Below are 25,382 nucleotides of genomic sequence, written 5' to 3'. Positions count from 1 at the left end.
GGAATGGGGAGTAACTGCTTAATAGGTATGGGATTCATTTTGGGGTGATGAAAATATCTGGAAACAAGATAGAGGTGGTAGGTGTAGATGTATTAAATGCACTGAATGAAACTGTTCACCTTAAAATGGTTAATTTTATATTATGTCGATTGCATTTCAAATAAATAAATAGGCACTTAAGATAAGGATGAGGAAAAAGAATAAAAAGAAATAAAATAGTACTGACTTTCTAAAACATTGGAAGTAAGTGTGCCTTTAACCAAATCTCAAAAAAGACCTCACTTTCTGAGTTAAGAAACCCAGTTTCTTCTATCATGAATATTTACAATAAGAAAATTAAGACAATATGTGTTAGGACAGCTGATCTTGGCTATTTAAATGACAGTACTCTCTGAGAGCTTAATAATTTCCCACCAGAAACACATTTGAAGGCCAGGAAGCTATAGTGATGGTTATTATGGGGCATTCTGAAGCCATTTATTACAATGCTTTGGAGAATATTCACTCTGTATATATACACCTTATCCAGATTTGTACCCAAAAATAAAACAAAAAATATTGGCTTTAAACTCTCAATTTTTAAATTTATCTTTTTACTTTAAAATCTCAAAAAACTAAGAATAGAACAGGGAATAGCATGAATAAAAGAATACTACAAATAATCTTAAAATCATTTATTTTAATCACCTTAATGGGAAATATCTTTTTTTCATGAAATCTTTAAATTTTTATTTAATTTTCTAATTACTTCAGAACAAACTAATAAGAAAAATATGAAAGCCTGAGTTTGGGAGAGAAGAGCTGAGTGTTCAGGGAGGGTTTTGATCTCACTTCCCCATGGACTTGGACCACTGCACAAAACAACCACCGCTTCTATATGAGGCACAGTAATAATCAGCCTCGTCCTCGGACCAGAGCCCAGAGACGGTCAGGGAGGCCGTGTTGCTAGACTTGGAGCCAGAGGAAATATCTTAGCATAAAAGGTAGTCTCAATTTGTAGGCTTGAGACAAGTTCCAAGTTTATCTGTAGAATGAACACATTTCCTATTATGGAAACTGCCTTAGAATTTTCCAGGCTCTTCTATAAAACACTACAAGAATCATAGTATAACTGAAATATTATATTGTGTGTGCATGTGTGTGTATATAATAAAACTATAGTCAATAAAATGTTTTTAAGTTATAAATACACTATCTATTCAACAAAACATAAAAATATTAAACTGAAGCTTTTTATTGTTTTAATCTTAAATGCTGGTACTTGAAAGAAAGAGGATAATAAGAATGGAACCTTGTAGAAGTTCTAACAGGTGTCTGAGAACTTATAAAGGCTCTTTTTATCATGCCTAATTACACTTCAAGGTGATGTCAAGGCCAGGAAGCCAGGCAGTATATTTCTCCCATGTTACATGTGGCCACGACAGGGTTCTGGATCTCATAAACAGGCTTGTCTTCTTTTGATCAGATTATAAAATGCCCTCAAAGTTACTCTCCTCCAGCCATCTCTCCCATATACTTAGATTCTTCCAACCCCCAGCTCGGTGTCTCCCTTCTCAGACCCTGGCCCTCGCAGCCTTGGTGGCTGGTACTGTCAAGCTCCCTCCTCTCCCCTCCTCCTGCTGCAGCCTCAGGAGCCTCCCCAGCCCTGCTCTCCTCCTCATCACAAGCCCTGCAAGTCGGCAGCTCCCCTTGGGAGGGAGTGGGGACTCCTGATCCTCTCATGAGCTAGGGCCATTCCCTACAAAGGAGAAGCGGAGAGAGAGATGCAGGAGCCCAGCCTCCAAAACACACTCACACTCATGTCCTTTTCCTAAAGACCCCCCCAACCTGAAGCTTTAACTCTCCTGGAAATCAGGGGGTGAGAACTGCCGGGGCAGAGAGGCAGAGGGAAGGCAACCAAGTGATCTACCTTCCAGAAAACAGTAGTCTGCTCCTTCATCAAGAGACCGAGAAGGGAAGAAAACCAGGGAGCTCCATGCTTAAAGGGGCCTATTTACACACGAACATTTTTGAGTGGTGTTCACAAGACGAAGCGGCACCCTCACTGAATGTAACGTTCCCCCCACATAACCACTGGTCTTCAATATCCTTAGTATTCACTACACAGAACCAAATAATACAGAATACATGTGATATTCAAAGCCCATCAACAATTCTCCTGGAATTCTAAAGTTTTTCTTATAAAACACCACACACCAGTGCTTATGATACAACTTAGTCACTGTCTCTACACAAAAAACAGTTCAAGCACCCAGCACTGACAGGCAAGCCACTTATAGTGCATCCATTATTCAACAGCTGCTTCAACTGGTAGAGAGGCTCCTGAGTTTCTTAAGGATGCAGACAGGGAGGATCTGAAGACCAGAATTCCAGTCCTGTCTCCACCATTACTAGTGATACAATGGAGAACTTCACTACTATTCTAGGTCAATTTCTTCACCATAAAATGAGGACTAGGTAATTAGCAGGTCCCCTCTAATCATAAAATTATTCAAAGAAGATAAAGCAAAAAGTAGATTAAACAATCATGTCATTCCCCCATAGATATAATTCTGCCAACTCCACTCTCCTAATTTTCTTTAAAGGCTTAGTTAGCAAAAAGATCAGTTGCCAAACAGTATAATCTTCTAAAGGCAAACACATACCTATCTCATTGCCCATCAGTAACAGCAACTCACTGCAACTGCAAGGGTGGGAAGCCTGTGGAATCGCTGTACAAAACCAGTACAGACATGCTGTTACAGCAGTGAGACTTGGAACACTGTCCCACCCACAACACAGAGGATGTTTTAAAGTGCAACACTCTAAGTTTAGCAACTTAGCAACTCTTAAGATTAGCAACTCTTAAGAAAACATCTGTAATATGTGTTTTTTTAAAGGAAGTTCATTTTTATCTGGTTGGTATTTATCTAGTACATACAATGTGCCAACAACCACTACATACCGTTATAACTATTACTTCATTTAACTCTCTACAATCCAAGGAAGTACATACTATTCTTTGGCCTGTTCTATAGATAAGGAAGCTGAGGCACAGGAGTTACACACCTTGCTAATAAATTAGTAAGTGACAGAACTGGGACTCAAACTTGGTGTCTGAAGGTATAGACTGCTGCAAAACAGTAAGTCCGGAAACTTGTCATTTTTGCTTTAAAAAGAGTCCATACTATGTGCTTCTGTGTATGTATTATATACCCATATATAAAATGTTTTAAAGTCTAGGAGGGTGTATAGTAACTGTTATAAGTCATGTAAAAAGAATGGGATGGGGGATTAGAGCCACATGGACATACTTTCAACTATACACTTTGAATTTTTTCAAAAAGCATTACTTCTATAATAAAAATAAAATTTTAATGTCTTAAATTAAAAGATACTGATATTAAAATGTTGTCCTAATGAAATAAACTTATTCTAAATTATTAAACATGTGGTAAGATCCACCAAAATCCAAGATTACAACTCAACAGGTTTGTAAAAACATGATCAATGAAAAAATGTTTGCAGCAGCTATTCAAAACACTGTCTCTCTCTCTCTCTCTCCATAAAAGCATCAGTAGTAAAACAGTTATTCCTCTTGAAATCGGAGGACAGGGCAGAATTAGCATAAAAATTCTATAAATATTCCAGTACATATGTAAGTAGAAACATATTCCAGGAGTAACCCAGCTTGCCCTCCAACTGACATATTTTTAAATCTTTGGGAGAAAGGCATGTAATCTTCTTTACACCATGGATGCTCTTTGAACCGAATGTTCACAAGCCTGTTCTATGCTGAAAGTTCTGAATTCTCTGCTATCTTCAGCTCGAATCTTCTGAAATCACAGGGGGAAAGAATGGTAATGTCACATAGAGAAAGCAGGGACTCGGCCATAACGTAGTCCAGGGAAGCCAGCTACACTGCGAAATGCCAGAATTGCCAAAGCAGCCTGAGGGCAGCCAGAACCACTGCCTGTTGCTCAGTCACTGGAACCCAAGGCTGCTCATTCTGGGAGTGGGTGCTGGGTTCCCTGGATCAGGAGAACAGGAGAGCTCTCACACAGAGCAATGGGAGGTGCCCAGGGCCCAGGAAGGGAGCCAAGGCAGAGCCTGGGAGACTAAGCATGAGCCCCACACCCACAGTGGTCAGAAGTGGCTGGCTGGGACTCACAGAGATCACACAACCCAGTGTCCAGGGCCAAGGCAGGAAGGCAGTGGTGAAATAAAGCTTATCTTGGTCAGAAAGGCAATCTTCTCCACCTTCCTCATTCCTGCCACCTTCCTGGCAGTTTTCTCTTGCCTCGGTCCCATTCTTATTCAAGGCGAGGAATGTTGATCTCTCCTGAGTCATTAGATGAGTAAATTGTTTTCTGGTGAGGTCACAGTTCAGGATTTCTCATAGCGATTCTCTCCTGTTTAAAGGCCCTGCTACAGATTAAAGATGACCTCAAAGTCCTTGACACTCCTCCCATCAGAGGCTCATCTGTGCCTCTTCCATGCAATCTGGGCAGGCTCTGCCAGTGCCCTGATCACCTGAGTATGGCTGAAGGGACTGCGTGTCAGTTTGCAGGTCTAGGTTTTCAGGAAATGATGGCTTCCTCTTTCTACTGCTTGGAATGCTTGCTCTTGGGAAAGCCAGCCACCATGTAAGAAGCCTAATCACCCTGAGACCAACATCCTATGAGAAACCAGATGACACAGAAAGACCTTGCAGAATATGATACCACAGAGGCTGGGGAGGGGAGGGGTAGGTAGGAAAGGGAGAGGGGCAGAAATGGAGACCAGGACACACAGGCACAAGACATGTGAGTTAAGATGCCATCCTGGAAGTGGATGCTCCAGCCTCAAGTTCTCCAGCTGATACCACACCAGCCAAGTTCCTCCTGAACTCCTGACCCACCATAAGATCATAAGCAAAATAAAATGGTTGCTGTAAGTCACTAAGATGTAGGACAATTTGTTATGCAGCAAGAGATAACAGGACACCTGGAGAAGGAGGGGCATCAGTGATAGAGCTTCCAGCATTCACCTCTGCCAAACAACTCGCTGGAATGACTGATGCTGCTGTTTAGCAGAAGTGAGGATGAGAGCCTTCAAGAGGTTCTACCCCACAAGAATCAAAACTGAAGACCAGACTATCCTCTCTGCAACAGAGGTAACGAGAGTAAAGCATGCCAGCCCATCACCAAGCTGCCACCATCCTTGAAACTGGTTCTTTCTTTATCCCATCAGTATTTTAAACCCAAATTTTAATACCATATGACAACCTAATTCTTTCTTGAGCAAAACCACACTCATAATGTTGCCCTACATTGTAAAAACAAACTTCAAAAATCTCAGAGACACTATTCCCAAATTCTTGATAAAAATTCTTTAAAAAATGTCATTGGCACTTGCAGGAATTCCTTTTCTCTTCATTTAAAGCTGTCCTTCCTTCCTTCTGCCTCTCTGGTTTATGCTCTTTAAGAAGCACTCTGGGAAGCCTCACATTTATTGAAGGCTAGACTTGAAAAACTGACTGTAGGTAATTCTGAGTTGAGAACAGCCTACTCCATCTCTGTTTCCAGTTCTCTCTACTACAAGCCCTGACGTGGTCCTCAGCCAGCCTGGCTTGATCCCCATCACACTCTATCAGCAGTGTCTGATCCCAGGCCTCTGTAGCTGGCTCAGAGCCCCCATCCTGACCAGACTCCCAGGATTTCTGAGGAAGTACGTACACTTTTAAAGTTCTCAGAAAAATGGTGCATAGCTAGCCCAGGAGGAGGAAGCAGGAGACGGGCACAGTGACCAGGACTCTGCTCTATGTCATTTTGGTTGAACTACACTGAGGCCTTGATCCCTGCCCTTGGCCTCTAATCCTGCCAAAAGAACTCCTTCCTTCTTTAATACAAAAGTGTACCAAACTGACTTGGTTACCCTACTAGGAATGTAACTGTTACTCTGTGGACTCAAAAGGAACACATCAGAGATCATGTGGCATAATGAAGCAAGCACAGGCTCCAGAACCAACAGTCTGAGGCTCACCTGCTGGCTGTGCCAGTTGCCAGTCTCTTACTCTCCAGCCTTAAGGAGGTGGTTCCAGAGCCTGCTTCTTCATCTGTAAACAGATGACAGACACCACCTCTGACTCACATGGCTATGGTGAGGGATTCATGAGAAAAACGGTATCCAGTACACGACAAGAGGCCTAGCAAACAGAAAGCACCAGTGACTCTCAGTTCCCTTCCCTTAAAAGCATACTAAAAAGAGTAAAATGGCTGTCGGGGTTAATTCTGGTGACTGTGATTCTATACAAAGCAGTTAACATATGTCCACATATACCATGACTACTAATTCTCAGAACTTCTCCCCTGAGTTTACACTCATTAAAAGGACCTGCAGCTGACAATTCCTTTTCAGAGAAAAATTCCAAGTATCTAAGCCAAAGTCAGCAAAAATCCCTCAGAAACTCCTCTTTTATCTGACCTAAAATTAAATTATATTGAAAACATCAAATGAATGAGATAAAAGTCTGTTTTAATAAGCTTATTTCAAAATTGATAACAACTATAACTACCTTAATGTCAGAATCATTAAATTTTATATGTTTAAAGTAAAATAAATACTTCAGAAGCACATTTTGAGAGATGCACAAGAGGGTTTAGACAATGAGATACTACTCAGATAAAACATGTAAGCAGAGAAGCAACTTAGGTGTCAAAACTATACTGAAATACACCTAACTGAGAGGTATTCAGAACAGAGGTTAAATTATGGTGCACCAGTCTAACCAATCAAAATATACCTTGGGTATTCCAACATCCATATAGTGGGGTTTCAGGCCAAGTCATTAAAAATTTGTTTTTTCAACTTCTAACTTTTGTTTTAGCAAAGAAGTAAACAGAAATGATTTCAAATCACACCAGATTTAAGATATGGTGATCAGCTTATTTTTACAGATAGTAGGTTTAATCTTCTACTCTAAATAAGTCAATTCTTCTCTAAGGGACACTGTCCTTGGCTCTTAGAGGCTAATTTGAGATTGCTTTAGCCTACTTTCCTAACCTTTTCCATGTCAGTACACACATGAAAAATGGTAACATCTGTATAGAGCATGTGCACAAATTGAAGCATTATCTCAGGGCCAGAAGTGACCTGCTTGGAGGCTCCAGGCAACCCTAAGTTGAGGGAGTCATTATCTCAACATACACATAATCCTTTCATGGCCCTTCTGACAGGAAGCTGTGTTGGCGTGGTTATCCAGCAACACAGGAGGAGGTCCCCCTTCTACCTCAATGCCCATTTGCACAAAAGACTGGGAGTCATCAACCACCTAAGATGGCCAGCAGCATTATCTAGGAATCCAAGATGCGCCCCTGAGTTTATGCTACTCACTAATGTGCTCAGACCTACCAGAGAAAATGGACACCCAAATCCTTGTTTCTATCCTGTGTATAACTGTCTTATCCAACTGCCATTCTATAACCCCAGGGAGCAGCCAGTTAACAGCAGGACAGGAAGGAACCCAACATGAATTAAATTAAAAGAAAAAAGCACTAGAAACAGCTGGGTCTGAGTACTCAGTGGTAAAAAGCACTGATTAGTATGTAAAAGGAATAGCCAGTTGCTTAAAATGAACCTGGACCTAGACCAGAAACACTTCCAAGGCCATTTCCAGCTCTCTAATTTCAAGGTTTCCTGGACAGAAATCTAAGTACCATAAATTATTTCATGTCCACAGCCTTAAATACATTTGTAAGATCACAGTAGATGGGAAGATAAGAGCTGGCAGATGAATAGTTTTAAGTATTATTATAAAATCACTTACTCATTACTGCTCAATTAAAAAGTTAAAACTTTTCTTCTTCCCTGATGATACCTAATAATACAAATATATGTGTAAGGCTATTAGCTGCAGCATTGTCTGAAACTGTAAAATCCTGGAAACAACCTAAATGCCCAAACATAGGAGAATGTTTGAATTCACTGACATCACAAATGGAATACTATGAAGCTGTTTAAAATAAGGAGAATTACTACAAACATGGAGTGATAAACAGAATATACCATTAAATGAAAGAAGAAAATGCCAAAAGAGTATACTTAGTTTGCTACCTTTTGTGAGAGAAAATAAGAAAATACTCATGTACCTACTTTTTATTTTTTTCTTAATAAAAAGAAACACAGGAAGGATAGATCAAAGGAACTGGTTTGTCTACCAGGATGAGTAGCAATGAGAGGAAGGATCAGGTAGTGACACTTCTTGATACAATATTTTATAGTTTTAACCCTTTAGAGTTTTAACTCTGGGGACCATATTCATGTTTTATACACTTAAAAAGTAAAATCAGCAAGGACAAGGTGGAAAAAATCTAAAACGGAAATCAAACACAAACAAATGAAGCTAACTGTAAATCAAGTAATTAAGTGTATTAAAAGAGGGAAGGAAACTAACCCAAACAACTTCTGAACATAACGCTTTATATACTGTCAGTATATAGACAAAAAGAACTATAAACAAATATTGATCTCTAGTTAAAAGGTATGGGTTAGCAGTTCGGAACTAATTTCTCTGCTTATGGAACTGAGCAAACAAGTAAGAATGTTGAGGATAATGGGAACCAGATTCTCATTGATGGGGACAGAAAGAGCAAGACTAGACCTGTAGGGCTGAACTGGAGTTCAGGTATCAGTATGAACTCATGGTCACACACACACACACACACAGAGATACAGACATGTCTGTTTATTTATGTTTCTTAGCTCTTATTTGCTGAGAAATCTTAGTTTATAAATCTTACCCCCCACTAGAAAGAATGAGGGCTACCTGGAGAAGTGACTGATTCCAAGACTAGGGCAGGCCATGCCTGGGGCACCTTGCTGTGCCAGGAAAAAAGGGCTCCAGGAACAATGGCAGCATCTCAAAATTACGACTTAAAGGGGCTCCCACTAGACAAATCTAAAACAATTTGAGCCTCAAAATAAGTAACAGAGTATCACAGTATAAAATAAAAATCTATGAGTCCATGTTAATAAAATAAATGAATAAATAAACAAATGGGAGAGAAAGGAAAGCTCTTCCCTTTATTTACACTGAGAAATGAGTTAGAAAACCTACATCTTGGAATCATCCTAGTAACAACTGATTCAGTCAAGAACCATCAATGGATGCTAAATTACTGGGTGCAAGTCTGATGAGGAACAAGACATTCCTAAAATCTCAAAGCATCTTGTGTAAGTTACTTGTTAATAATACAGGGGAAAAGAGTAATTTCACAGTGGAATAACATTACAAATACTACCTTAATAAAATAATAGAAGTTAACATAACCAGAATGAGACAAACAACCTCACATGCCTCTTGACACGATGCCCTGAGAAGACACATTACTTCTGTAGTACGCCCACCCAAACAACCCATAACCTGAATCTAATCATAAAGCAGCATCAGGAAAACTCGAATTGAAGTACGTTCTATGAAATAATTGGCCTGTATTCTTCAAAAATACCAAGATGTGAAAGACAAAGAAAGGATAAAGAACTGTTCCAGATTAAAGGAGACTAAAGATTGATCTCAACTAAATGAAAAGCATGATCCTGGATTAGATCTGTGGGAGGTGGTTGGGGGGACAAAAAAGGGGAAATAGCTATAAAGGACACTATATAAAGGACATTACTGAAACAATTGGAGAACTCTGAATATGGAATGCATATTAGGTAATACTATTGTACTAGTTATTAAATGTTATTAAATGTCCTTGTTTTGACCAATATCCTGTACTTACTGAAAAGAAAGTCTTTGTTTTTGGCGGGGGGGCGGGGTACCTAAACTATTAATGGATGAAGGTGCATTAGGTCTGCAAATTACTGGGCAGTGGGGAGGGGGGCAGGGGCTGGGGGTGGGAAGAGGGTGGATAAAAAGAAGATGCACACATAACACAAGTGTGGGAAAATATTGACAACTGGATGGGAGTTCTCTGTACTATTCTTAATGTTTCTTTAAGTATGAAATTGTCTCAAAATAAAAAGGTTTTTTGAGATTAAAGAAATTTTATTCTTTACTTCCAATTAAGAACATGTTTTTTTTTTCATTATAAAACACAAGGGAAAAGGTTAAATTACTATCGTGCAGAGCCAAAGAGTACCACAAACCTGACATTAATTTCCCCTTACTGATGGATGATGAACTAATCCAGTAAAAATAGTACAACATATTAACTGCAGTAGTCCAAGTGGCTTTACAACTATGTTTCTGTTACATACCCAGCGTCTGGCTTGTAATCTGGCTTCCCAAGCAGAGTCAAACCCTTGGGTTTATCTGCTCTCTCTGCTGACTCTGGTAATAGCAACAATACTTTGCTCTGTTCATTGGGGAAGGTAAATCTGAGTGAAATTTTACTCAAACACAGTACTGCACAATTTCAGTTTGAGTTACCTCTCTCTCTGGAGGGTAACTAATCAGACCCATTTCTTAGCATTTTGCCCTAAAAACCAGATTAAAATATTTCATTTAAAAACAGACACCAAGTTAAATATGGCAGACCAACTTCTTGCTTCATTCTCTTCTCCATCCTAACTTCCCACTAAACCAGACAATAAAGAAATTAAGTTGATATTAACTCCCAAAGATAAAGAAAACATGTGAGGCCAGAAAAGCAGATAAAAGATTTCAACACACTTCTGAGAGTCAGGAAGAAGTTAGAGGAGCAGTAACAACCTAAGTAGTGTGAAGGAAGCTACAACCTAAGTGCCGGCAGAGGGAAGTGCAGGTGGGAGGGGGCTCAGGGACACTGAGCACAGCAGACAGCAAAGGTACAGATGGGACTGAACACAAGGGGTCCAAAGGCTGTGATGAACGACTGATTCACAGAACTTCCTACATCCTGATGTCAGAACATCAGTGGCCAAGTGTACAGCCCCCAGAAGGAAGACTGAAAAACTAAATGCTGCAAAAAAACAAAAACAAAACCCCACAAAGATGTCTTCCTCCAATGAAGAAGGCAGCCTGCTCCCTAACCTCACAGTGAAGCCCACTGCAGACAAGCCTCACCCTTACAGACAAACTTACAGAGCTGTTCAAAGATAAAACAAGACCCTTGAAGAAAACATCTCGTCTGAGAGAATCATTTTGAAAAGAAATAGAGGAACCCAGAGGAAACAGAAACAATGCAAGGAGCACAGAAAAGCTTCAAAACAAACTCTAAAACCCAGAAGTAATAAGAAAAGATACAGCAAAACAACAGAAAGAGAATGGATGGAAAAGCAATGGTCAGAAAAATGAGAAAAAGCCCTTAAATAAAGAATATTATTATCAAAATTCAATAGAAAGAGTGGGAGGGGGAAAAAAAGGAAATAGCTCAGGAACTCGAACCAAAAGGCAAATAAATAAAAAGATAAGAAAATTACAGTTTCCTCCCAGGACGCTCAACATTCAATTAACAGGAGATGTACAAAGAGAAAGGCAGTAACGAAGAGATTAAGTATGGGAGGATGAGTGTAGTCTCCAATTTACAAACTGAAAAGTCCCCTAAGCACCCATGACAACAAGAGAAAAACTAACCACGTGAAGACACATCGTTCTGAAATTCCAGAACACCGAGGCTAGAGGGTATATCCTAAAAGTTTCCAGGAAAAAAGCAGAAAGACCTATATGAAGGAACAGTAATCAGGAGGGCATCGGGTTTCTCAACAGAAGCACTGGAAGCCTAAAAACAAAGGAACACTGCTTTCAAAACTCTAAAAGGAAAATATTTTCAAATTAATAGTCTATAGTCAGTCAAGCAATGAAGTAATAAAAGTAAAATCAAAATGTCAGACTTGCATGGGGTCAAAAATTTGCCTCCCCCGAGAAGGGAGCTAAATGATGTATGCCTGCAAAATGGTCTAATAAACCAAGAAAAATACAGACCTGGGATCCAGGAAATAGGAGATCCAACACAAGAGAAAAGCAAGGGAATCACAGGATAAAAACTGTCCAGCCAGCCCAGAGAAGACTCAGCTCAGATGGGAGCCAGAGTGCTCCGGGAAGATCTTCAGAAAAAAAAAAAAAAAAAACTAAGAGATTACGTGTTTAAAGTGCTTGGAAAATAATACTCATAGACATTTGACAGATTTATAGGTTATACTTGGGAGAAAATGTATGGAAGGCAAAATGCAATTTTTTTTAAAAGGCAGTTATTAACTCAAGGAAAAAATAAAATACCAGACAAAAAAAAGCAATCACCATATTAATCAAAAATTATAATCTAATTATACTGAGAAATGGAGAGGGGGCAGGGGGAGGGTAACACAAACACTCATGTCCTCATTTACCATAGCAAGATGTCAAGAGATGATACCTAAAATGGATAAATTAAGAAATAACAGTATATTACTTAGATGGATGTAGGTAAATATGTTGAGAAAACTAAATCGAGCTGAAAGTGGTTGTCTGTGGATAGGAGGACTAGGGGTGGCAGAGGAGATTGCTGTTCTATTTTAAACCTTTTGATACTATGACTTAACTTTCAAAAACATGAATTATTCTTTAAAAAGTAAATTGATGTAACAGTCATATCAATTCATGAAGTTGCCCAAACCATTTTTTCATCTTAAAAAAAAAAATGCCTAAACTCTATTATATGAAATAAAATTACAATAGCAGTTTATCATTTGGGGCCAGGCACTTACTGAATTCCCTGAACACTGCAAGGCTAATTTGCAGAGCTAATGATATGTTTCCTCTGCTAAAGAATGTAATTTCAAACCTGGTCAAAATTTGTCATCTGTATATTAACAGATCCAGATGCCTACAGAGCCAGAAAATAGAGGGCATCTGGTCCTGCTGACTTCCTACACAGAGTCAATTTCTGACCCGTAAGTCTGATCCCCTCACTGGCTCAAGCACTCTATTCTATTTTGAAATGGATTTCTGAGATCAGTTTTCAATATCAAATGGAAATAAAATATAGAAAGAAGGTATGTGAAATTACATAGTCTCAAAAACTGTAAAGCACTAGACACATTTGTAATCATTCAATCACAAACTCAGACCGGTTCAGACCCACTTTGGTGAAAACCACCTAATGAAGCTAGTATGCTTTATCTGTCCTGCAGTCTTCAGCTAAATGCTGGAACTGTGCCCGGACTCCAAATGAGAGGAAACAGTAGTGGGGACAAGGATTAAAACTACTGAAGTCAAAGCAGACGACTAAATCAGAGTCAAAATGGGCCACTTTTGCCTTTAAATGACCAGATACAAATTAACTACAGAAAAATTTCCAAGAGTTGATACTGTTTCTAAAAGAACTCTCCCTAGGAAGCTGATGATACAGAGAATGTACACAAAAGCCATGAATCACTTCTGAAAAATTCCAGCATCTAATATTCCCATCTATTTAACATAGCAAGATCTGATGCAGTTCCACAGTTTTGCCAACAACCTGAGTAAGCGAATCCATGGTTAAACAGGATTTTCAAAAGAAATGAATGTAAACACCATACAACTATTATTTCAAAACAACAGCAAGTGTATGCAATATAAGAAAAGACGTATATATATATTTTAGAGGAAGCACCACCTTCCATAAATAAATAAAACAATTAAGAGGCTTAGGGAGCTCTTATTATCAAAGACTTAAGTTAGAGTGCAGGTCTAGTATCTACAGTGCACAGTTCTCTTCCCAGTTTTTTATGGTTATATAATAAAGGTTGCACTAAAGCACAAAGTAGTGGTGGAGGAGGCAGGGAATTACCACAGTTGTACTTACTGGTGTGCTAGGAAGCTATTCTTTTAAAATCAATGGGTCTTTTTATGAAGATATGGAAAGAAAAAACAAACTGGGCACATGCTTATATTCTGCATAAAGGGCTAGAAACCCAATATAACAGAATATAGGCACATAAACTCCAATAACTGTTTTAATTATTTAACAAAAACCAAGAGTTGGAAAAATTTTTTTACAACCAATAAGTACAATGTTTAAATCTAATCCACACTTCCCCCAAAATACCTATTAATTACTCAAATAAAAAATACACTAAAGCCTGAAAAAAATTCTTAAATGAGGCTCTTAAAAAACTATACACAAACAAAACATTTGAAATAACTGAAATGAAACTGGTGCAGTTAAATTAATTTGGAATTAAATTCTTACAGCATGAATTTGAGCTCTGGCAGCTGCTTCACAAACCTAAGGTGAAGACTGAGTCTTTAGTTGTACAGAACAATTTCTCCAATCAACATTTCCATACATATTTAACAATTTCCCCAATCCACATTTGCATCCATTTCACAATTAACATTCAAAGTAATTCAGATGGGAAGTAGAGTTAATCTCAATTTTACTGGGTAACACTAAAATAAAAAAAAAATCAATCAACAATTTAAGTGTCAGCCCCAGATTATCTAAGTTAAGTTGTTTTTTAAAAATATTGTATGAGAATATTTCTCCAATGTATTATCTATCAATTATTCCAGGGAACCAATCTGTGGCCAAAAAAAAAAAAAAAAAAAAAATTGCTCCCTAGAAATTTCAGCATGATCTTCACAAACTTTGACCAAAATCTTACCATCCCAACATTGTGCAACAAATGTTGAAAACAAAGGAATGAACAATAATCTCTTCTTTAAAAAAAAATATCTGAGCATGTTTAGGACAAAGATTTAAAGAAGCTAAAACAAGTGTACTATCATAGTTACATTAAACCTGAAGGGACATGACAGCTAATCACCAGCCTGCTCATCCTGGTGATGACATAATATAACAGTCCATAAAGGTCTTCAAGGCGGGTCAAGGATAAGTAGGCAAGCAGATTTCATGACTCAGGGGATGCTACTGGTATTCAGTGGGCAGACTCCAGGGATGCTACTAAACATCTCACAATGCACAAAAGAATCCACTCCCTCCATCCAAAAAAGAATTATCTGGGCCAAAATATCAAACATGGTGAAGGTGACAAACCCTGGGCTAACATTACCTGGACCTCTGATGCTGTTACACAAGTTGAGGGTGAAGTCATCCAGGATCCTGGAGAGGGACACAAAATCTGCTACATTGCATGCGTGGGGATCATCGGGATCTGCTGCAGTCATCTTTTAATCTAGCTTCATCAGCATTTTTAATACCTTGGAAAAATGGTTGCATACAAATTAAAAAACAAGTCTCAGAAAAAAATCAATGGAATAAAGCCAATATTTCAAGGGCTACCCCTATGTATTCAATACTAACTAGAACATAGATATGATGTTCCTCAATAGTCAGGTGACTACATATCTCTAGTTATAAAAGAGACACAAAAAAATAATATTAACCAAAGACTATTTTGTTTAGATTCTCCTAAATGCTTCTAGCACCAATTCCCCACCAAAAGTGTCTCTTCAGTGTTTTTTCTGTAAATTAAAAATAACGGGTATCAAAAATAATCACAGCACTATGGAAAGTCAAACAGAAATTTTCCTGAATCCTATTTGTCCTCTTGACCCATTACTCTCTTCCAAGAAGCCAGAGTTTCGGATCATTACAAGGAGAAAAGAAGAAAATGAATTAACGTCCTGACACAGCATTTTGATAAATTATATAATAGTGAAAATGTGTTTGCTTGTTTGTCCATACTTCAGAAAATGTTATTAACTTCAAAACTATCCTCAGCACACTTGTACGCGCTGGGGACACAGCCAGTCTCTTCAGTGCATACCAACAGCAAACAGCTCCACACCTTCATCCTTGAGTTGCTCTGACGGGGCCTCAACATCATCAGTGATAAGAACACCAATTTATCAATCTTGAGGCCTCACGCCAGCTTGGGTCTTGAAGCTCTGCTGGCAAATGAAGTTCAAAGCCATACCTAGTGGGAGTTTTAAAAGAGAAGCCATCACATAGTTATTCAGCCACAAGCTTTGATCGCAAGCAAGAGCTCCAAGCATGCCAGACACTTTTACTCACCTGTGAGGGTCCTGCCTCCTTTGTGAGGTAAGTTCACCACAGCCTGCAACAAGCTCTTCTTGTCTCTATGAGCATTTAAGTGCCCCTATAATAGTAAGGTGAATTCAAAATATCTAAGGGATATACACAGGAATCATTACAAACAAAACAGTTCAAAATATGTATTTATAAAATGGTTAAGTCAGAAAACATAAGCCATCATAACCAATGAAAATTATCATAACAGAGCGCTGCCCAAGTGGAAGTATAAAGGGTATTCCCAATTCAGAAGATTAGTTTAGCATGAGGACATTAATATGTAGAATCATTTTAGCAGGAATTAGATAGGTAAAAATCATGTGCTATTTAGGCATCCTATCTAACCATTATAATGTAACTCATTACAGAATCAGTTTCAGACATTTACAAAGGAAGCAGATGTATTAAAATCGCCCTTTAAAACATTACACGCTTTCCCCTAAAAATTATCATTTTATACCTTTCATGCCTGATCCTTGCCTAAGCTTCCCCTCTCCTGTCTTGCAAACTGGGAGAACTGTGATGTCGTATGTGGTCTGGGGCTGAAGCCACTTTAACACTGGGGAGGTGACTGTGGGTGGCACTTTGGCCACTAGGTGTCTCCTGCCCCCACAGGGTGACACACAATCCGGTAGCTGATGACTTTCCCAGGTGCTGGTTTCCAGGTGACTCTTGTGTTTTGTTTCTTCATCCAGTTTCAAGGTTTTCTAATCTTCCACCACTGTGAGATAAAAGGAAGATGACAGTGTTACACCATGTGAAAGAAAATGTTTATGCCCGCCTCCCTCATTTATGTGAAAAGACACTATCTAGTTTCTTAAGTGTATACACTATTCTGTTACTTAGCATTGTGATCTCTCATAAATTCAGGATGGTGTGTAAGCCTAATCTCAGTGAGACCACAGAAAGATGTTTTCTCTTTATCTGGCTGATAAGTAAAAAATGGAAGTAAACATTGCAAGGATTTCCTATTTGCATTCCAAGAAACTTTAGTAAAGAAAATATCCATTTCTGGAGATAAGCTTTCAGAATTTTTATTCTATTTCCATTTGTAAAGAGTTCCCATAGCAAACACATTGTGGGGGAATACTAAAAATTGTGAATACAGGGTCAGAAATATTACTTGAGCCTTTTCAGAAAAAGGTACAATGAATAAATGACTAGTCAGAGTGTCTATAGTTAACTCTATTCTTTGTGATTGCCATGAACATGTTAAGACTATTGACACAAAGGAACAGGAAACTCTGACACAGAAAAATATCTCAAGGGCCCTGGAGATAAACTGCGATATGCTGAGTGGCTGTAGGAAGCACTATATGTAAAAAGTGTTTGATTAATATATAAACAAAGTATTTATTAAGTTACCTTTTAATAACAATCAAAAATGGGTGACCAAATCCACAAATAGCCAATCCATCCCTTTTTTCATACATAATTAGAGCCTATAAGCAGGAGCATTTCATTCAGTTCAGTCATCTCAGCATTCAGAGGTCATAAGCATCTTCCATATGGTGAGACTAAGCTGAAGAAAACACTGGGAAGAACTTGCCTTGATTCTAAAAAAAAATTTCATGCTCAAACAGGCAAGGACAACTCAAAACGACTAAAAAAATCCCCCAAAAATTTTAAAATATATATACACACATATGTATGACCATTTTTCAGACACTGGACATCAGGCAGCACAGGACTGGGACCCCTGAGTGATGAAACAAATGAGAATGAGCCTGACCACTACCCTGACTCACTGCTTAAAGGGCGTTCCCAGCCCCAGTACAGGAAGGGGGAACCCAGATGGAGCCTGGTGGTCTCCCGTAATTGAGGAGGTGGTTTTTTGAGTCTGCAGTCCAAGGCAATTAGAACTCACAGAGCAAAGTCCTGCAGAGGAGATGGAGTTACAGAGGAAACGTTTCCTTGAGTCTTGAACCCAGTACCAATCAGGGCACAGGAATGAAGACACTACCGAAAACCAAAGAAAGAACCACCTAAAAGGAGCAGAAGGAACAATTCCTGGAGTTCACACAGGGCCAGAAACATTCCCCCTCGCCAGAGTACAAAACCTCAAAGTCCCCAGAACGTTATATAAAGCACTAAGTAGGTTATTGCCCCAGGAAGGGAGCAAAATGAGCCCTGAACTAAAGGTTTCTCTGGTCTAGTGCAGAGTTTAAAAGAAAGCTTCAAGAATATCAAACTTTCTCCAAATAAGTTAACTGCATCCCAGAACAAAGCTTAAGGATACTGTGAAGAACATAAAAATAGCTGGCACCCAATAAAGTAAAGCTCATATTGTTTGACTTCTAATAAAAATTACCAGGAATGCACAGAAAGAAAAAAATAGGATCCATATTGTGGACTGAATGATTGTGTCTCCCCACTATTCCTATGTTAAAGCCTTAATCACCAATGTGATAGTATCTAGACCTTTGGGGAAGTTATTAGTATTAAATGAGGTACTAAAGGTAAGGCCCTGATCTGATGGAACTGGAATCCTCATAAGAGGCAGGGAAGACATTAGAGAACTTGTGTGCTCTCTATATCTCTCTGTCTCTCCCCACATACACAGAATGAGGAAAGGCCATGTGAAACCAAATTCTAGCATCCAGAACTTTGAGAAAATAAATTTCTTGTTTAAGCCACCCAGTCAACATTATTTTATTAGGGCCATTAGAGGTAAGATACCCATAATAAGAAGAAAAATGAATCAATAGAAACAGAACTAAAAACAAATGTATGGTTACCGGTCGGGGGGTGGAGAGTGGGAAGGGATAAATTGGGAGCTCAAGATATGCAGATAGTACTATACATAAAAGAGATAAAAAAAGAAGTTTGTACTGTACAGCAGAAGGAACTGTATTCAATGTCTTGTAGTGACCTATAATGAAAGAGAACATGAAAATGAATCTATGTGTGTATACTGATGACTGACCTATTCCACTGCACACCAGACATTAGTGCAATACTGTAAACTGACTATACTTCAATTTTTTTTTTAAAAAGGACACCTGATGGGGCTTTTTGTGTAGACCTACACTGTTGGAAATGACTCATAGGGTAACTGTGATTTCCTTTCCTCACAGAACTATGTTTTAGGTCGGTGGGAAAGAACTACAAGACAGAGCTGGTAAATAAACTATGAGAAACCTAACAAGCTTTTTTATCTTAGGTGCTGGCATATCCCAACAATCAGTACTGCTCCAGGGTGTGGTAAGCTTAGGAGTAAATATGATTTGAACCTAATCCATGTTCAGAGAGTGTCTAAAATTCAGAACCAGGCAGATGTATCTTCCCAGACCCCAAATATGTAATAGTCCTAAAGTAAATTGCTTGAGGAAATTGGATCCCAAAGATTACAGGTGAGGAGTTTTTGAAGTGTGTCCATGTTCCACTGGAGATCAAAGAAGCCCACTTTTTAAAAGAATTATGAACTGACTGACATGACAACTGCTGACTGAGCAAAAAATCTTTCTTAAAGGGGTTTCTTGAAGATTAAAACTCAAACATTGGAGGAGCGAAGGTGATAGGGTGATGGGCAGTGGAAGGAATCAGAACATGTGAAATTCTTAAAAAATGTATTGACAAATAATTTTGCCTATGTTACACAATACTTTACACTTAAAGAAACTGAACTAGAAATAGCATGTGTGACTTTACACTAAAAAAATTATTCAAAAGGGACACTAAATAGCTATTATAACCATATTCCATATGTTAATGATAGTAGAAAAATATTAACCATACTAAGTAAACACATAGAACATATAAGAAAGGTTCAAACCAAATCTCTGGAGGTGAAAAATACAATATCTAAGATGAAAAATGCACAGGATGGTATTAACAGCAGTTTAGAAACTGCAGGAAAAAATACTAATGAACTTGACGGCATGATAATAGAAACTATCCAAAAGGAAACACAAGGAAAGAAAACTAAATAACAGCACAACAGTGAGTTGTGTGGTAACTCCAAGCAGATTAATACATGTAGAACTGGAGCACCTGGAGAAAGTAGGGGTAATAAATAAAATATTTCAAGGAATAATGGCCTCAGTACCATACTGCCCAAGACAATATACAGATTTAATACAGTCCTCATCAAATTACCAACGACATTCTTCACAGAGCCGGAACAAGAAATGTTAAACTTTGTATGGAAACACAAAAGACCCCAAAATGGTCAAAACAATCTTGAAAAAGAAGAACAGAAGTGGGGGAATCATGCTCCCTGACTTCAGACAACAGTACAAAGCTACAGCAATCAACAGTATGGTACTGGCACAAAAACAGACAAATAGATCAATGAAACAGGACAGAAAGTCCAGAAATATACCCACACACTTATGGTCAATTAATCTACAACAAAGGAGGCAAGAATATACAAAGGAGAAAAGACAGCCTCTTCAATAAGTGGTGCTGGGAAAACTGGACCTGTAAAAGACTGAAATTAGACCATTTTCTAACACCATGTACAAAAATAAACTCAAATGGATTAAATACCTCAATGTAACACCAGATACTATAAACTCCTAGAGCAAAATATAGGCACAACACTCACAGATACACATTACAGAAAGACAGTTTTTGAACCAGCTCCTGGAGTATTGGAAATAAAAGCAAAAATAAACAGATGGGATCTAATTAGGCTTCAAAACTTTTGCACAACTAAGGACACCATCAACAAAACGAAAAGACAACCTACAAAATAGGAGAAAATCTTTGCAAATGATGTGACTGATGGAGACTAATTTCCAAAATATACAAATAGCTCATACATCTTAATATCAAAGAAACAAGCAACCCAATCCAAAAATGCGCAGAAGACCTAAATAAACAATTCTCCAATGAAGACATACAAATAGCCAACAGACACATGAAAAAATGCTCAGCATCACTAATTGTCAGAGAAATACAGATCAAAACGACAATGTGATATCACCTTACAGCAGCCAGAATGGCCATCATTGAGAAGTCTACAAATGACAGATGCTGGAGGGGGTGTGGAGAAAAGGGAACCCTTCCACACTGTTGGTGGGATTGTAGATTGGTGCAGCCACTATGGAGGTTCCTTAAAAAAATGAAAATAGACCTACTATGTGATCCAGCAATCCCACTCCTGGGAACATATATGGAGAAAAATAAAATTCAAAAAGACACATGCACCCCAATGCTCACAGCAGAAATATTTACAATAGCCAAGACATGGAGACACCCCAAATGTCCACTAACAGATGACTCAATAAAGAAGATGTGGTACATATATACAATGGAACGCTACTCAGCCACACAAAAAGAAGAAAATAATGCCATTTGCAGCCACACGGATGGACCTGAAGATTGTCATTCTAAGTGAAATGGGCTGGAAAGAGAAAGAAAAATGCCATATGACACCATTTATATGAGGAATCTAAAAAATAATAATAGTAATAAGGCCACCAATGTACTAATTATCACTTTGACTTCTTGAATATGTGTAAGCATATCTGTCCTTTATGATTGGATTAACATATTCTGTTGATTCTTATTTTGTAGTTGGCTTTATTCCTTTAATAACTATGTAAGTTTAAAAATGTAATCTCTTCTCAGAATCAGTAAGTAGTACATATATGTAAGCTAAAAAAAGTACAGTATACTGTATCTATGTGTCTACATGCAATATAATGGGTATGTGCAGTCGAACTGTAGTAATTGTAACTAATAAAACTGGAAAAGGAGGGAAGAAAAAAAAACAAACAGACAAACGGATCAATGAAACAGAATAGAGAGCCCAGACATAAACCCACAAACATTCCGTCAATTCATTTTCAACAAAGAAGGCAAGAACATACAGTGGAGAAAACAGTCTCTTCAGCAAAGCATGTAGGGAAAACTGGACAGCTGTATGTAAATCAATGAAGTCAGAATACTCCCTCACATCCTACACAGAAATAAATTCAAAATGTCTTAAAGACTTAAATATAAGACAAGACACTATACACCTCTTAGAAGAAAACATAGGCAAAACATTATCTTACATACATCTCAGCAATGTTGTCCTAGGGCAGTCTACCCCAGCAATAGAAATAAAAGCACAAATAAACAAACAAATGGGGCCAAGCTGAATTTATCTGCTTTTGCACAGGAAAGGAAACCATAAGCAAAACAGAAGGACAACTTACGAGATGGGAGAAAATATTAGCAAAAAATGAGACTGACAAGGGGTTAATTTCCAGAATACAGAAACAGTTCATACAAGTGAATAACTGAAAAACAACCCAATCCAAAAAATAGGCAGAAAATCTAAACCAGCATTTCTCCAATGAAGACATACAAATGGCCAGCAGGCACATGAAAAAAGGCTCAATGTTGCTAATTATCAAAGAAATATAAGTCAAAACTACAATGAGGTATCATCTCACACCAGTTAGAATGTCCATCATTCAAAAATCCACAGAGGAGAAATGCTGGAGAGGCTGTGGAGAAAAGCCTCCTACATTGTTGGTGGGAAAGTAGTTCTGTGCAGCCACTGTGTAAAACAGGAGGGAGATTCCTCAAAAGACTAAAATGACACTTGTCAAAAGCTTTTGATCTCAGGGGCAGGCTAACAAACACCCAAAGGGCCAGGCCTCGCCTGTTATTCTGCCCAAGCTCGCCTGTGCCCCACAGGGTCTGGGGCAGCCTCCACTCCCAGGGCAGGTCCACCCATGCTGGAAGGCCATGGCCTGAGGGCCAGTCTGAGGTGGTCCAGGGCGGTCCAGCACCCTCCCATCTCCCAGGGCTGCTCCAACTTTCCCAAACTCGCATATGAGTGACGGCCAAGAAAGAAGCGGGGTTCAGTGACTACTAAACAACTGGGGCTGCGGGCCTGGGACCTGCCTTATGGTCCTAACAGGACGCGCAGCCTGGACTTCACCCACGCACCCCTCCCTGTGCACCTCCCCAACTGCACAGCCCAGGCCTCACCCGCCGGCTCCCCAACCTGCTCGCCCAGACCAGCGCCCCCTTACCTGCTTGGCGATGGCAGCAAAAGCGACAGCAAACGGCGGGTGGCTCAGACCCCAGGAGGCGTTCCTCATTTGGGAGCTGATTCAGGAGCACCCGGCTCCCGCCCAGCGTTCACACGCTCTGGGTGCGCTCCCGTGTCCGCGTGCATGCGCGTCGGTGCGCTCCCCTCCCCCTCCCGCCCTCCGCGCGGAGGCTAGGCCAAGGCTCCTGCAGTAGGATCCCTGCGACTGGGTCCTGGCGGTGGGGCGATGAGGCGGGCCCACCTCGCGGCCAGGGTCAGCCAAGCCCCTAACCCCAATGCCCCCACCCCGCCACCCACAGGGTCCCGGCACCCAACTAGAATCACCACAGGTTCGGACCAGGCCACACACCCCCAGGCCCACACCCCCTGCTCAGTCACTGCCTCCCAACCCCCTGCCAGGCCTGGTCTCCGACTGATGGCACCCCCAAGACAAGGCTCCTTCTCCTCACACCGAAGTCCCCACGTCCAGGCTGTGCCCCACTAGCTCCTAAGCTACAGCCCCCACAAACCTAGCTGACCTCTTATGCCTTACCCCAGGTCCCCCACCTTACAGAGACAGTCCCCTCACCCTTCACCCTGGGATTACCCCCCACCCCTCAGCTGGGTCCCCCCACTCCAAGTGGCCCTCACCCTGGGCGGGACCCCCTAACCCCTCAACTGGGTCACTTCCACTCCTAGTGACCCCTCACCCCTCAGCCTGTCCCCTTCACCGTGGGATCCCCCACACCTAGTGCACCCCTAACCCAGCTGACCCCCTCACCCCTCACCCTTCACCTAATGGGGGCAGGGCCGTCCAGGCTCTGATCACCAGGGCGTCAGCTGCCATACAGGGATCCTGGGCAGCGTGTGGGCACACAGCCCTGAGTTCCAGGCTCCCGGGCCTGGGCGGGTGGGGCTGGAGGATATTCCAAATCCCGCCCGGGCGCCCTGCCCCACTCCCGTCCCCCCTAAACCCCCCTCCCAGTACCTCGTCTGAGACAATGGGTCAGGGTGCTCTCGGGCTGCACCCCGCTCGCCAGTGGGCCCTGGGTGGTTGATGGTGCTGCCGGGTGGGAGGGTGCAGCCTGGCCCTAGGATGGATAGCAGGCAGCAGCGGCGGTGACAGCGGGGGAGGGAGGCTGCCCTGGGAGAGCCAGTCAACTTGCTACCATCCCCCCCGCTGCCTGGCCTGGAGCAGCCTCTGCTACCCCAGCTTCCTGGAAAGAATTCCTCCCTGTCAGCCTGCTCCTGGGAGGCAGGCTCGATGTGGTCAGGGAGGCGAAGCTGCAGCGGCGGTGGCCATAGCGGCAGATGCGGCGGCTGGACAGGGGCTGCCCCATTCTACAGGAGGGATTCGCTTCCATTTCCTGCTGTCCCTACTCACACTTCAAGAAGCCTGCCTCCCAGGAGCAGATTGACCCCTACCCTGCATCCCAGGAACCTGGGGCAGTAGAGGGCTCCACCAGTCCAGGCTGCAGGGGAGATGGGAGCAAGTCCACCAACAGCATCTGGGACAAGGCCTTCTATCCTCACAACTGCTGTGGCCACCACCAATTACTCGACCCCTGACCACACCCCGCAGGCCTCCCAGGAGCAAGCTAACCACCAAATGTGTGTCCCTCTAGTGGGGGAAGATGCCCACAGTCAAGCCAGGGCTCAGGGGACATGGGAACAAATCCAGGGGTTCACACCTGGCAGTCCCCCTTCCGCCTCAGCAGCCACCACTCCCTGACCAAACTGCGAAAGGATCCTGAGATGGCTGACCTGGGGATGTGCCTCCGTTCAACCTGGGGCAGCAGACACTGCTCCCAGGGCAGGGCACAAGGAGTTGGGAGCAACTTCACAGGCTCACACAGGGTACCTCCCTTATCCTGGTTCCACAGCTGCCAAAACTGCCTTCACCCCAGCTCCCTCACTGGATCATCCAGGGCTCTAGGGAGCAGTCAGACCTAAAGATGAACCTGGGGCAGCAGAGGTGAGATGCCCTGCAGGTGAGATGCCCCCAGGTCAAACTGCAGGTGGGATGTGAGCAAATGACTGGCTGGCAAGGGGTAGCCCCTCTCCTCCTTCCACCACCGCTACTGCTGCTGCCATCCTCCCAGGCCCCTAAACATACTGAGCCCCTGCTCTTACTAAAGTCAAATCGAGGGAAAATATCTTAACATAATAAAAACTATGACATCCCTAAATCCACCACAATAACCTACATTAAAAAGCTGAAAGCCTGTGTGCTAAAATTTGCAGCAACACAAGGACGCCCACTCTCACCACTTCTATTCAATATACTTTGGAAGTCCTAGTAGAGCAATTAGACAAGAAAAAGATATAAAAGACATCCAAATTGGATGAGAAGAGGCAAAATTGTCCTATATGTGGATGGCATAATACTATATATGGAAAATTCTAAAGGCTCCACACAAAAATGACTAGAGCTAATAAAAGAATTCAGCAACATAGCAGAATACAACATCAACATACAGATACAAGTGACACTTCATTACACGAAA

General features: G+C 40.8%; 1 protein-coding gene and 1 non-coding gene across 3 annotated transcripts in view; one reads left to right on the top strand and one right to left on the bottom strand.

Moving 5' to 3' along the window:
- Positions 1–25,382, bottom strand: part of LOC116158325 (ubiquitin carboxyl-terminal hydrolase 3-like) — a 121,331-nt gene that overhangs the window by 90,821 nt on the left and 5,128 nt on the right. For both annotated transcript variants that reach the window (XM_064481719.1, XM_064481718.1), the window contains exons 2-5: positions 16,360–16,620; positions 15,882–15,966; positions 15,634–15,783; positions 14,917–15,064 (exon numbers count right to left, since the gene is read on the bottom strand). Coding sequence is in view for 1 of the 2 variants with exons in the window: in XM_064481718.1 (XP_064337788.1) it covers positions 14,917–15,031 (115 nt within the window). In the remaining variant the exon portion in view is untranslated. The remainder of the gene's footprint in view (positions 1–14,916; positions 15,065–15,633; positions 15,784–15,881; positions 15,967–16,359; positions 16,621–25,382) is intronic.
- LOC135319886 (small nucleolar RNA SNORA18) lies at positions 18,894–19,017 on the top strand. Its single transcript, XR_010378880.1, has one exon. It is a non-coding gene; the product is annotated as a small nucleolar RNA SNORA18 (small nucleolar RNA).

Source organism: Camelus dromedarius, chromosome 33 (assembly GCF_036321535.1).
Source record: "Camelus dromedarius isolate mCamDro1 chromosome 33, mCamDro1.pat, whole genome shotgun sequence".
Lineage (NCBI taxonomy): Eukaryota > Metazoa > Chordata > Mammalia > Artiodactyla > Camelidae > Camelus > Camelus dromedarius.
This window is presented reverse-complemented; position numbering and strand designations above follow the sequence as displayed.